The sequence below is a fragment of the Octopus bimaculoides genome, chromosome 10, assembly GCF_046866305.1.
Source record: "Octopus bimaculoides isolate indiv1 chromosome 10, ASM4686630v1, whole genome shotgun sequence".
NCBI lineage: Eukaryota > Metazoa > Mollusca > Cephalopoda > Octopoda > Octopodidae > Octopus > Octopus bimaculoides.
In genome coordinates, this window is record NC_142937.1 from 49,274,485 (window position 1) to 49,290,114 (window position 15,630).

Genomic DNA, 15,630 nt, shown 5'->3' on the forward strand with positions numbered 1-15,630 from the left:
TTTGTTTTTGTTTTGCTCTCTTTCGTCTCTTTTCTTTTTTTTTTTTGTTGTGGGTCTTTTTTTTTTTTCGGAAAGCTGGACAAAATAAATTTCGCTAGAAGACGAAAGTCAAAAGATGTCACTGCTAAAAATAGTAGTTGAAAAAAAAACTTGTGGAAGCACGTGTCTGAAAGAAAATGGCTCCACAACCCTGCTAAAATGTCTTATTGATGTGCTTGATTTCTTTCTTTCCCTGATGAAAAGAATACATTGTTTTACACCAATTTATTCCTTCTGGAATAATATCAATATTGTCTTCGAAACATATGTCGGAAGTAAAAGAATTTGAATAACACCTGTGTTTAACTCCATTTATTTATTTATCTATAAATACATATTTATATATGTATATACATAAATGTATGTATACATATATATATATATATATATATATATATATGTGTGTGTGTGTGTGTGTGTGTGTGTGTGTGTGTGTGTATGCATGTATTTATATATATGTATATCTATGCATATATATATATATGTATATATATATATATATATATATATATATATATATATATATATATATATATACATATACATACAAATATATATGTATATATATGTCTATATGTACATATATATATATATATATATATGTTTATATATACAAATATATACGTATATATATATGTATGTATACATGTATATATACATATATATATAGAAAATATATATATATATACATACATACATATATATCATTCATATGTATATATGCATGTATGTATTCAATGTAGTTATGTGTGTATATTTCTATTACACCTTTATAGTATCTCAAGTTATGTACTTTTTGTCCAATATTTTCCCCTAATCTATTGATATGAATTTGGCTAGTGGTAATCTATTTCTGTTCTTTGTTATCAATTTGGTCGATAAACATGCAATGTCCAAAAACTGACAGCTTCTAATTCGTGCTAGGTTTTCTTGAGAACTTTGAGTGATCACGGATAACATCAAGTCAGTTTGTTTTATGTCGACATATGCAACGTCTGTTCATTTTGTTGCTTGATATGTGAAATTTGATTCTCCTCAAATCTTGATTACAACCTACCTACCAACCTACCTACCTACCAACCTACCTACCTACCAACCTACCTACCTACCTATCTACCTACCTACCTACCTACCTACCTACCTACCTACCTGCCTACATGCATACATACATACATACATACATACATACATATGTGCATATATACATATATATACACATATAAATATATGTATACATGAGTATGCATATATATGTGTGTGGGTGGTGCATGTGTGTATACATGAGAATCTATCTATCTATCAATCTCCTTTTTTCCTTTCTTTCGACGATCCCTTTTGATCGAAATTTTACCCCCTTTGTTTTTCTTCTCTTCCCAAAAAGAAAAGCTCTACTTTGTATTTTGTTCTCTTTGTGTTCAGCCCTGTGTGGTTAATAAAGAAACATATCTATCTATCTATCTATCTATCTATCTATCTATCTATCTATCTATCTATCTATCTATCTGGACGGACGCTAGTCAATTGGGCTCCACGTAAGTTGGCTATTTTTGCATGTTTAAAAGTTTTTATTGTCAAATATTTTGTGCTTAAAAGTTGTCCAACAACAATCACTTCAAAACTTGATTAATATTTACATAGGATTTTGCCCTTGTGTGGGCGAAATTTTCAAAATTTTGAAGGCTTTCGTGGATTCATTTTAGCCATCTTTCATTTCGAAAATGGCGACTGGAAACCACGTGTCCAGCGCGCAAGTCATGCAGAACGCTAGCGAGGCGCTGAAAAGAACAAAAGAAAACTTCCTTAGTTTACCTCTTCCATTAGCTGCTGAACCTGACAGCTTGAACGCCGTTGTCACCACCACCACCACCACCACCACCAAAAACAACAACAATAACAGCAACAACAACAACAACAAAACTAATGCAGCAAGGCAATCCACCATCACAGCCACCAAAGACATCAACTCTGCCGTCAATACCAACACCACTACTACAACTTCTGCTGCTACAACAACCTCATTTGAAAAACGATTGTCCGACTTCCACAAAAGAAAACAACAACAACAACAACCACCACCACAACCAGAAAAATCCAGGAAGAAAGCACTACTACCCACACCACCATCCACACGGAAGACGACACAAGAAACACATCAAACAAACCCACCGACATCATCAACTGAGAATACAACAGCAGCCGGAAAAACATCAACTACAACAACAGCAAGAACTAAAGAAACAGAAAAATCAAAAGAAAATACAAAGATTGATTCCCCCTCCCCTATATCACATACACCTCAAACAAGCAATTAACAACCAACAGCAACAAAAACAACACAACCATTTACACAAACACACATAGAAGCTTACAACTTGCGATTCCTCAGAAATTTCGTCGGAAGACGAAAGCAGTGAGGAATGGCAAATAGCCAGAAAAGGAAGGAGGAAGAGGAGCAAGAAAAGAACCAAACCAAACGCAAACAAAGCAGAGAGATAGACAACTCCCGAAAACTTTTCTAACAACAACACCTCAAAAACAAACACACCCACAATGCTCACTGCCATCAGCACGAAAAATACAGAGTTGATGGAATACATTAACACAAAAAAACTTAACACATGAAGACATAAAAACAAGCAACAACCCATACACAATGCCACCAGAACACATTAAAATATTGCACATCACACCAAACACTAGCATACACAACACCAGCACCAACAACAACACCTCAAAAACAAACACACCCACAATGCTCACTGCCATCAGCACGAAAAATACAGAGTTGATGGAATACATTAACACAAAAAAAAACTTAACACATGAAGACATAAAAACAAGCAACAACCCATACACAATGCCACCAGAACACATTAAAATATTGCACATCACACCAACCCTGCACCAGACACTAAAATCCATTTACCCCAATGCGGTTGTAAGATTCCAGAAGTACTCTTCCCAAAAACTTTATAGTGATCTCCTGGAGGGAACGAACGGTAAGTGACTCTCTGATCCTATCGTTCGTATTTAAACACACATCATTAGGATTATGATCAAGATTGGTTGCGTGAATGCGCGTGGCTTAGGGTTCCCTTGGAAACAAGGGTACCTCTTAAACGACATAAAGTCACATGAATTAGAAATCATAACCATAAGTGAGACCAGACTACATAATCCACGGGCCCTAAAGTCTATGTTTGGCGGACGGCTTAACATTTATTTTTCTCCCTGTCTGCCGAGATTGGGCGGTAGTGGCAGGGTGGTACTTTTTCGCAAGAGTCTGGGTCTCGAAGTAAAGACAATATTCGTAGACCCGGAGGGTAGACTTGTCCTGGGTGTCGACAGTAGCAATGGGTGTGCTTTTCGACTCCTATCAGTCTACGCACCGCCTTTAACAGGTAGGCCGGATTTCTTTCGACGTCTAGAAGTATTCCTAGGAACGTCTCGTCCTTTACTTTTAGTGGGTGATTGGAATGCTACCTTAGACACGCATCTAGACTACGTAGGCAGAGATAGGAATAGACGGGGATGCAAATAACTCAGAGACCTGCTCAGACTCTTTCAACTGTCTGACAGGTACCGACTCAACCACCCAAATGCGCCAACGTAGACATGGAGCAAACGCATCGGGTCGTCGAGATCGTATCTAGATAGAATACTGTGTGGGACAGTAGATAGAGATAGTGTAGGGTGTCCATAATTCCACATAGTCAGCTACACGGATCACAAACTTGTGACGTGTACGCTAGACTTAGATAAGACACATAGGCAGGGTCCCGGTAACTGGAAACTAAACGCGTCTTTCCCGTCGAGACAGGTTTTCAGAGACCGAATTAGCACGCTAGTAAAGCGGGCTTTGATGGGAGCCATCATCAACAACAAATGATGGTTTGCCCTCAAGAGAGTAATAAAAGCAGAAGCGATTAGGTATAGCAAAGCACTAGCGATAGGTAACAACAGAGTAGAGAGTAACCTAGTTAAGAAACTAGAAGAGGCGATTAGAAGTGGCATCGCAACCGAGATATTGGCGGTGAGGCTGGCCCTCGATCAACACTTCAACGCCAAAACACGAAGGGTGTGTTGTCAGGGTTAGAATGCGTGATCTAAGGAACGAAAGTGTTGGAGCCGCGCGAGAGCCCCGAGTGGCGGAGGCGCAACAGGGCAACAAAGCCACCATTCAGTCTCTGGTAGATGAACAGGAGCGCGAATTACTCGAGCCAAGTAAAATGTGTGAGGCCTTTCAACAGCATTTTGCCTGACTGTTTGGGACGAGTGGCGAGCGAGAACGCAGGGTGGACTTCAGTGCCTACCTGCACAGCCTGCCACGACTCTCGAAAAGAGAGGCAGAGTGCTGCGAAGATACCATCACGGCGGCGGAAGTGCGGGACGCGATGGCAGAATGCTCGAGGGACAAATCGCCGGGTTTCGATGGTCTACCCTACGAGCTTTACAGTTGTGTGCCAGACTTGTTTAGAGACGTCTTGGCAGCAGTGTACTGCAACTGGCAGCAAAACGGGAGCATATACGTAACTTTAGGCCCATCATTCTGCTCAATGCAGACTTGAAAATTTTGGCTAAGGTGTTAGCCAAGAGGTTGGCGCTTGTCATCGACAAACTGGTCGACAAGGCACAAACGTGCGCCGTGACGGGCCGGAACATCCATGACAACCTCCATCTGATGCGCTACGTCATAGACAGGGTAGTTAAGAAACCTGGCATGTGTGGGGCTCTGATCAATCCAAAGCTTTCGATAGGATGGACCATCGATACTTGTAGGCTGTCCTCATAGTAGCTGAAGTAATCCATGGTAGGTCCGGTCTCCAAGGTGCGTAAGTCCGGACCTACCATGGAGACTGAACCTACCATAGATTACTTCATTTTTAAAAACGAACTATTTTGGTATATTTTTAATCGAGGGGTAAAAAAGTTTTCAGTCGATTGATATGTTTTAATAAATCATTTTGATTACCAATTTTAGCCGATTTGTATGACTTTTTCTTGACAGGCCCTTCTATATATTTTGCATTTTCATATGTGCATATATATTTTTTATCTTCTGTGCTTATATATGTATTCCTTTTATATGTTGAAGGCCATGGTATTATTTATGTATGATGAAATGTATATAAGCGTGGGGGTTATATAAAGCCGTTGACCCAAATTTGATGTTTGTTCTCTAATCAATGATTTATATGTGTGTGTATATTTGCGTGTATATATATATATACATATATATATATATATATATATATATATATGTGTGTGTGTGTGTGTGTGTGTGTGTGTGTGTGTGTGTGTGTGTGTCATATATATATAAATGTATGCGCATTTTTTTACATTTCATTTCCACTAAATGCATCTATTTCCATGCCTTTAAGCTTTATTCCCAATGATCTATTGCACTACATTTCTCCTTTATATATATACACATATTGTAGTAGTAGTAGTAGTAGTAGTAGTAGTAGTAGTAGGAGGAGGAGGAGGAGGAGGAGGAGGAGGAGGTACATAGTAATAAACATGTATAAACAGTCAGATGTTCATAATGAGTGATGTTTTAGTTATGTTTAACTCGAAAGGTGATTTCATATCGTTTGCTGGTAACTTAGTTTCTCTTGTATCAACTGAAACATAAAAATCGCTAAGAATTTCAGCATAAATCATAGTCTCACATTGTTGGATTGTAAAGGCAATTCTAAGAGTAAACAATTTACCTGCAATTAACTTTCGTTAGTCAGGTAAACTTCATGATTCTTTTTGCTATTACTAGTTGTAACAGACCAAAGACAAAGGCTCGTTGGTGACCTCAACTGGCGTTCACATCGGATTTTCTCTTGATATATGCCATAGATTGTTTCAAGATATGCAGTTTCTCAGAAGGCCAGAGCCTGCAGTTGTATAATACACTGGAATATGGTAGAGCATATCAGCAATGCTTGAATTTGTTTTACATTCATGTTTCTGATCCCAAATCTTCCAAATGAAATGGGACGGGAAATCGAAGTGTTCTCTAACCCTGGACCTAAAGGAGTTCAGATGTTAATCATATCTCACTGAACTTTATTGACAGTGGGCTCCGAATAGTTCCTCTACATACAATTTGCTGAGTTAAAGGTCGCTCTATATACACAACGGTTTTGGAAATTGCAGCTAGATTACTGGAGTAGATGGTTGTTTTCACTTGTAGTTTATAGTGCTAAAAGCGTGTTGTCATGACAAGTTTTGCCAACTTTAAAACTGTATGCATTGAAAAATTTGTGATATTCATGTGTAGTCAGAAAGTGGTACTTTATAAAATATAGTACCTTTCAATATTTGTACATCGGATCGATTAGACAGATACCTGCATACCTATGATACACTGAGTAATGGTTGGTTGGGTCACACACACACACACACACACACATATTATAAACTTAAATTTTGCAATATACATGATATTATATCTTATTGATATATGAACGTTATCATCACAAGTGCTTAATATTTTGAGATGGAGTAGAATTAAAATATGTGCGTAGTTAAACATCTACATAAATTGGATAAAACACTCGATAAGTACGGTTACAACACTTATAGATATTTATTTTGCTGTCTCTATGACTGTATGTGTGCGCGCGCGTGCAATGAATAGTTTTTGCTAAAGAGCGATAGCTTCCATTTCAAATCGTTCAAAAATTTCGTTATTATTCTGTTTACTACTGCATCAGACAAAATGCTTGCATTTCTTCCTACTCTTTATGTTCTGAGTTCAAATACCGTCGAGGTCGACTTTATCTTTCATTCTTTTGAAGTAAAGTAAGTACCAGTTTTGTACTTGGGTTAATGTAATCGACTTACTTCTCCCCAAAACTGCTAACCTTGTGCCAAAATTTAAAACAATTCCTCTTTTTTTTACCCCAACTAAAAGACAGAATTTATATAGTATTTCATAACAGACTATAATTATTTCTGACATATGGCACACGGTTATATATTTCTATTGGAAAGGTTATGTCAATTATCAAGACCTTAATTTATAGCTAGTACATATTTTGTCGACACCCTTTTCCCCAAAACAATGAATAACAAAATCAACTCCAGTAGGATTATAACTCAAGATGCATGCTGACAGTAAGGATTAATGTTTAATTCTGTAAAGTTGTTAGTAATACACGGTTAGTCGAGCATTCTGTCAAAGCTGTCATTACACAGTTCTTCAGTAAACAATAAATGTTTTCAAATAAATGAAAGATTCCTCACAAACTAAAATGAGAAGAATTTAAGCCTCCGGAAAAGAAGCTGTACTTGTTATAGTTTTACGCCACAATGTATTATTCAAGCAAATTTTAGTGGCTGGAATTTCCTTGACAATAAACAGCTTTTATTGATGTTCATAGACCGAAAGACTGAAAATAACTCTGCTACTCTGACATTCCATGGAAATAATTCAAAATAATTGATGCTTTGTGTGTGAAGGAAGTACATGTCAACCGGTGCTAATGGGCTATTTGTAAAACAATGTAAAGTCAAATGTGATATATATCACAAAATATAGCAAAAAACAAGGGCAACGTTAGCAGTAAAAGAAAAAAATGTAACCAGAAAGTTCAGGATATTCAGAATTTTATTGATCGTAGGAAAACTATGCTAGAGGGAACAGGTTAAAATAAAAAAGAGAGAAATACAGTTCAACATTTAAGAGATGAGGAATTATGTACATTATTTACAATTGACAGATATTTGTCCTCATCTTATTTGTTGTTAACACAACGTTTCGGCTGATATACCCTCCACTGCCTTCAACAGGTGTCTTAGAGGAAATTTCGAACCTGGGTTCTCATTCCTAGGGTCTTTTTCGATGTTGGTATTATTATTATTATTATTATTTAAGTCACTGCCTGGAACCGAATTCGGAATCATGGGGTTAGTAGCCAGCGCTCTTAACCACACGCCATATGCCCGTGGAGAATAATAGAGTGAATTTTAGGGTTTATAAATCTAATATTCTCCTATCCTTCCTTAATACCGGTTTCCATATGCTGTTCATATCTGCACTCGGTCTGCTTAGGAGGTTGTTGTGTCCTAGCATGTGTGCTGCTTCTTTTAGTTTTCGTATTTTCCACTGGTGTTCTTTGTCTATTATTTTAATTTCATCTCACAGGGGGAAGTAGTCTCCATTTTTCCATACATGATCAGCTATACCCGATTTATCAATATCTCCCCGTGTCACAGCTTTGCGATGTTCCTCTACCCTTATTTTGAGGGGTCAACATGTTTCGCCTTTGTATAACCTACCACAGCTGCATGGGATGGAGTACACGCAGTTCTTAATCATATTCTCTTCTATTGGTGGTTTTACTCGAAGGAGATATTTGCGAAGTGTTATATTACTTTTGAATACTGTCCTGATGTCATATGGGCCGCATACCTTTTGTATCTTTTCGGAGAGGCCTTTCACATAGACAGACTGTGGACAGTTTATCGGTTTCATCCTCTCTTTTCTTCCTAATTGGAGTGGAGAGTATGCTTTTGGGGTAGTTGTTGCTTAATAGATTGTTACTGAGCGTGATCATTTCTTCGCGGTGGGTATCTCGATCGCAACTTATATTCATTGCTCGATGTTTTAGGCACTAAGCAATCCCTCTCTTTACACTGTATGGATGGTGGGAGTTGAAGCTGAGGTATCGTCCAGTAAAGGTTGGCTTGTGATATGGATTCAGGACAAGATGATGACAAATATCCGTCAATTGTAAATAATGAAAAAGATAGAAACTTTTATATGATAAAAAGAATGTATAAAAATTAAATGCTAATCGGTTAATCAAAAGAGCACTGACTATTAGCGAAGAGCTATTTCCCAGAAAATTCCTTCATGCAAGAAAATAAGAAACAACCGTTATACAAGAGTATCATATATATATATATATATATATATATATATATATATATATATATATATATATATATATATATATATATATATATATATATATATATCTTAAAATATACTATGTTAAGAATTTAAAAATATGGTAAAAGCATTAACCAAAAATATTAATCATAAATTTACAAACACACACACACACTTGTATGGATGGATGGATGGATGGATATGTGTGTGTGTGTGTTGTGTATATATACATACATACATATATTAGGTCATCCCATAAATAATGAGGTTTTTTTCAATTACATGAACTAAAAGTCGGAAGTGGACGGGGTAAACTACCTGCATCAACTTGCTATAAAAGCAGGTAGTAATTTTACCTTGTTCTTATTCTTGGTGCATGTGCTGAAAAGTGCAGTTTGATTTTAACAGTTATTTTTTCAAAGCTATAATGGAAGTGACAAAGGAGCATATTTGGCATATTTTGTTTTATGAGTTCAATAACGGAAAGTGCGAGGAATATTAATGCAGAATATGGGGATCGGACAATAAGTGTAAGCTAGTGCCAACTGTGGTTCCAGAAATTCCCAACCGGAAACTACAGCCTAGAAGACGAGCCTCGTCCTGAAAGATGTGTAGAGCTCGATGAGGAAGTCCTGCAAACCCTGGAGGAACGAAATCCCATTGTAACTGTTGAAGGATTAGCAGAGAAGCTTGGATTTGGTCATTTAACAATTCATCGACACCTGCGTGCCATCGGAAAAGTCAGCAAATTGGGTCAATAGGTTCTTCACAAACTTTCCGAGTCTCATCGCGCGCAAAGAGTGAGTGTGTGCTCATTTTTGTTGTCACGTCTCACAAATGAACTTTTTGGGGACCGAATAGTGACTGGTGACGAGAAATTAGTTCTCTGTAAAAATGTCAAGCGCCGAAGACAGTGGGTAGGGAAAGGAGAAACACTGACACCCCAGGCTAAAGAAGGTCTTCACCTACGTAAGGTGTTGTTATCTGTTTGGTGAGATATGAAAGGTCTAGTCCACTTTGAACTTTTAAACCGAAACCAAACTATAACAGAGGAGATCTATTGCGAGCAACTTTAGCGACTTAAGTCAACGCTATAAAAAAACAAAAAACAACCTTCTATGGTTTCAAGACGAAAGGTGTTCTTCCATCAGGATAAGGCTTACCCACATACAGTGAGGATGACATTCCAAAAGCTGGAGCAATCTGAGGGGGAAACAATGCCCATCCACCATATACGCCGGACATTGCCCCATCTAATGATAATTTATTCTGCAGTCTTCAAAATCGTTTGGACGGAAAACATATGAATTCTGTAAACGAAATCAGAACAGTACTGGAGGAGTATTTTTCGTTACGGAAGAGAGGCCCTGCAAGTCTACCAGCATTGTAGAAGGGCATTGTGGAAAATGAAGGAGAGTACATTTTAGATTAAAAAAGAACTTTGTTTATCTCAATTTTGAAAAATAATAGAAGTATAAAAAAAGGGCATTATTTATGAGATGACTCAATATATATATTGGGCCAAACAAAGCCTTGTGAGTGGATTTAGTAGACGGAAACTGAAAGAAGACCGTCGTATATATATATATATATATATATATATATATATATATATATACACCTCTACGTGTGTGTCTTTGTGTCTGTGTTTATCCACCCCCCACATCACAGCTTGACAACCGGTGCTTAACGCTTCAGCAAAAGAGAACGACATAATAAGTACTAGGCTTTAAAAAATAAGTTCTGGGGTCGATTTGTTCGACTAAAATCGTTCAATGTAGTGCTCCAGCATGGCCGCAGTCAAATGATTGAAACAAGTAAAAGAATAAAAGAATACACACACACACAAACATACACACACGCGCGCGCACGCAGAAGTCCTTTGCTTTACGGAAGTAATACGTTCTTGAAAATCTTGTAACGCGAAATTTCAGACTGCGTTCCAACGGACTTTTTCGGGGGGAAACAAATGAAAGAAGCTCAAGGAAAGAAAGGTGAACAAGCAACACAATCACCTTTATACATGTAATTAACTACTTCTAAACATACACGGTACAATATAGATACATAAAAAGACACAAAAACATTTAAAGAAGAATACATATGAGAACAAATAATATCGTAATATCTTACCACAAAAGATATTAACTACTGTGTAAGGGATGGTGGTGGAATGAGCGTTACTAGAAGGATGAGGGACAATATTTACTATCTTATAGTTCATTATCACGAACATCAGCTTGAGGAGCGAAGAACTTTATCCAAAGTTGGTTGCTGTTTATGACGCATCACCTCTTTGTTACAGCTCAGTATAGGAACTGAGCTCATTGAAAAAGACTCTTGTAATTTTTATGTTTACGTTCACGATTAGGATCATTATCAGCAAAAACCTGCAGACAAAGACGTCTTCATATCCTATATCCTTTTGCAAGTGTTACATCTTTCCAAATTTGATGTAGACTTTCTGCTTGAAGAAAACTTGTAATGTCACGGATACAATCTGCCCATATACTTTTCCAAGCACTATTCAAAGTTGAAGTGTCAAACGATTTTTGGAAGCATTAAATCCTGGTGTTTTTTGTTGTTGGTGTTTTTCCTCGAGAAATAAAAGTTCTTGTAGGCGTACGCTTCCAGAAAAGTGCAGTCTCATCAACATTGTATACATGCTCCGGTGTGTAGCCCTCATCAACAATCATTTTCATTAACTGCTCAGGGTAATTAGTTGCAGCCTCTGTATCAACGCTCGCAATTTCACCAATTATTTTTATGTTGTGCAAATTCATACGCTTAAACATTTTATGCCAGCTTTTACTATCAAAAAAGGGGTTTTCGTTAGAAGTTTTGCCATCCATTTTCTGCAAATCGTCATATAAACTTTTGGCTCTTCTTTGAATTACCATCGTGTTTATCGACACGTTATGTCGATTCTGATCCTTGATCCATGAACACAAGAGCCATTCTATTTTAGTCATTACATTAGCTCTATGGAAAAATAAGATCTGGACAGTTAACTGAGTAGCTTCTTTAGAACTTGACATAATTTTCTCTCTGTTGTCACGTATTGTTTTCATTGTAGATGTTACGAGATTAAATGTTTTGGCAATATAACTTAGTTTTACCTTCGTGTCGTCTTTTTTAAAAGAATCGAGATGATATCAAGTGTAATCCATTTACAGTTCCTTTTCGCAGTACTACCTTCAGTTCTACATAATAGCATCTTTCTAGAGATCTTGAAGGCAAATGGGCAACACTTCCTTTTGTACACCCCTTTTTTTATTTAATTATTTTTTCTACACAAACCCCCGTTTTCGGCTACGGAGAATATGAATCTGCAAAAAAAATTGGCAAAAATCGGCATTTTTAATCCCCGCCACCCTAAATTCTTCATTTTCAACTTTTTTCACAATTTGTTTTTTCAACATATGCGGAAAAATACGGAGATTATGATTCTGAAAAAAAATTTCCAAAAATTTTTAGACTTAGGGTTAGGGTTAGGGTTAGGTTTAGGGTTTTAGGGTTCGGGTTCGGGTTTTAGGGTTAGGGTTAGGGTTTTTGGGTTAGGGTTAGCGTTAGGGTTTTAGAGTTAGGGTTAGGGTTATGGTTGGGATTTTAGGGTTAGGTTTACGGAAAAAAGTGAAAAATGAAGAATTTGGGGGATGGGAGTAAGGTGGGGCAAAAATTTCAAAATTCCGATTTTTAGCAATTTTCCGGAATCTCCGTATCGGAAAACGTATGTTTTCGGCAAAATAAGAAAATTAAAGAAAGCAATAATTTGCGAGAAAATGGGGTGGGGGACGGGAAGAAGTCTTTCCGGCAAATATAATAGCAGCGGCGATTAATTATCCACGACAAATATGTAGTAAGAAACATTTATCCTGGAAAGATCTGATTTCAGAAAGCGTAAAATTGTCTATTGATGTATTACTGAAAATGAGATGAAAAGATGTATGACTGAGGAAGAGAAAGTACTATATGGTTGCAGTTAGTTGAAGGGGGTCAGCAAATTTTATAGATGATTAAGCACGTACGCCACGCACGTGTTGGCGTATACGCAGACACTTACTGAAGTCAGTTGAATTCAAAAGTTGGTGGGCTGATAGTTGGGATGATGTGGGTTGCATTGGTTTAAGTGTTGGTTACGATGGGCAAGTATTGGTGGTGTTGTAGTGGTTATATTGTTCTTTCTAATTGTATTCTGGTCGTTTAGTCTGAAGTCAATCTTCATAAACCAAAGATCAAAGACATTTCATTCAACTTTTAACATACACTAGGACAATACATTGTATGTCTTAATTTGAAATGGATTTCCTTAAATATTTCATATTATATATGACTATTGCTGTTGGTGGTTGTGTCCGTGCTGATGATAGAAACACACGCTCACACGTGCATACATGCATACATACATACATACATACATACATACATACATACGTACATACATACATGCATACATACATACATACATACATACATACATACAAACATACATACATACATACATGTGTGTGTGCTTATATATATATATATATATATATCTGTGTGTGTGTATGTGTATACTCACATTATATTATGTACATTATATATACATGTATAAGCACAGGCGTGACTGTGTGGTAAGAAGTTTGCATCAAAATCAGTTCAATCACAGAACCTATAAAGTGCTACTTTTGATAATATTTAAAAGTACGGGTGACGCTTTGTACGCATGATACCCTAAGGTCTAATCTATTATTAATCAGGTTGCCCTTATCTTTATGCTTAAAAATGTCATGTTTCCATAGAGCACAACTTACACACATATTTACTATTTCTATAAAGCTGTGCTTTTCTTATTATTTCCCGTTTGAGGCGAAACCCAATTCTGCTTTCCAATTCCCAAATCTTACTAGATAATGACGTACAATTTACCTTATGTTTAAGTTTAAAAGAGGACATGTGGTTGTACAGAAGTTGTTTCATATTAATCGAACAACCAATATATATAAATTTATTAGTTGTAGTTATTATTGAACATTTATAAATTATGTTCTGGGTAAGACATCAGCCTAATAACGGACAGCGGGATTTAACTCTACAATAGCAACTAGGAGGAATATTACTATTAATATTAGTATTATTAAGATTCATGTTATTATTATTAATATTTTCACTATTAATATTTCTATCATCAAGTATGTTATGCTCACGTCTGTTATTTTCTACCTCCCCGTCAATTGTAGTATCATTTAAATCTGTCTCTACAGACATACCAATAATTTCCAACGGGCATACCAATAATTTCCATGCTCGTATAGGCACCGGAACTACAATCCATATTATTTATATCAGAAGTGCTACCACTGTCACTTCTATTATCCACATCATCATCAACATTACTATTCTCATTTTGGGGGTTTACGTTATAGTTGACAGTACTATTATTATTATTATTGTTGTTGTTGTTGTTGTTGTTGTTGTTGTTGTTGTTGTTGTTATCATTATTATTATTATTATTATTATTATTATTATTATTATTATTATTATTATTATTATTATCAACTCTGGCTAATTTTATATTCTTCTTATTTAATCTAGCCATGATGGTACCCATAATGGGAAGAGTAGAATACGAGAGTCTAACTCTATTATATCTATGGGAAGTTTTTTTCTAAAATAGCCATAAATTTTCTATATATGTTCGTGGATAAGGCAGTTGTACGGGATTTCTCACAGGTACTCAATTTCGAGATTGATTGCTGCCTGCTCCGGTTGAGGCAGACCAAATGTGACCTCCCATAGCTTGCACTCGAGTGTCCAGGTCACGTAATGCCTCATTGTAAATGGCGTTATTGAACGTGGCAATTTCCACTGAGGTTTGTCTTTGAATCCTTTGTAGGATGCCCTCTGCCAGGCTGGTTTTGTGGGTCGCCCAAAGCTTAAGAGGTTCACCCAAGCCACATGTCATCAACATAATAGAAAATAGCTGGTGGAGCTGACTTGGTGCTCTGCTGACTTCTGCCTCCTCCAGTGTCTGGTCCCAGTGAGCATCATCCTCCAGTAGTCCATGTTTGACGCAGGCTTCTCTGTAGGTTGTGCAAACTTCCTCATTGTGTTTTCGAAGGTCTGATAGTGTGCAGCAGTAGACGTAGAAAGAACCACTCCCGCTGATTAAGATGCACAGTGTACACCCGCCAGATGGCCCCACTTCTGAAGACAGCATGTTCTTCCCAGCCCTCAACGCATGTTCCTTGCTTGCGTCTGTTCCATCTATTGTGTGCCCAGGTATAGTACACGGGAACCTCAACATACGACAGTTTCCGGCAAACAGATCACATTGGCATAATTTGAAAAAAGCTATCAAGGTAGTTTCTGATGGATTCAGAACTACGTTTCGAGTATTGTCTTCTGTGAAATATACACGTTGGCCATTTTCAAGATGTACAGATAGATTCACCACAGTTGGATGCCACTCGTGGATCTCGAAGCCCAGGATGCGCCACATTGCCTCGTTAGAGGAAATATATCTGCCCAACTTATATTGCTGAATTTCATGTGCCTGCTCTCCTGTTCAAGTCCCAAAACCGCCATATCTGAGCCCTTATTGATGTATTTACATACATATTTAATACTTTTTATAAAGTCGCATGATTCAACATTAACATAGGCCTGCAATGTTTTAGACAGCAACGGGTTGTAGGGCACGATCCACCTGTAGT

The 15,630-nt window shown here is 37.0% G+C and overlaps 1 protein-coding gene across 1 annotated transcript; it reads right to left on the reverse strand.

Annotated features, from left to right (window-relative positions):
• Positions 1-14,651: 14,651 nt before the first annotated feature.
• LOC149133705 (uncharacterized) lies at positions 14,652-15,416 on the reverse strand. The gene has a single exon (XM_089358234.1). It carries the CDS (start codon positions 15,414-15,416, stop codon positions 14,652-14,654), a length of 765 nt encoding a protein of 254 aa, XP_089214360.1.
• Between the last annotated feature and the right edge of the window lie 214 nt (positions 15,417-15,630).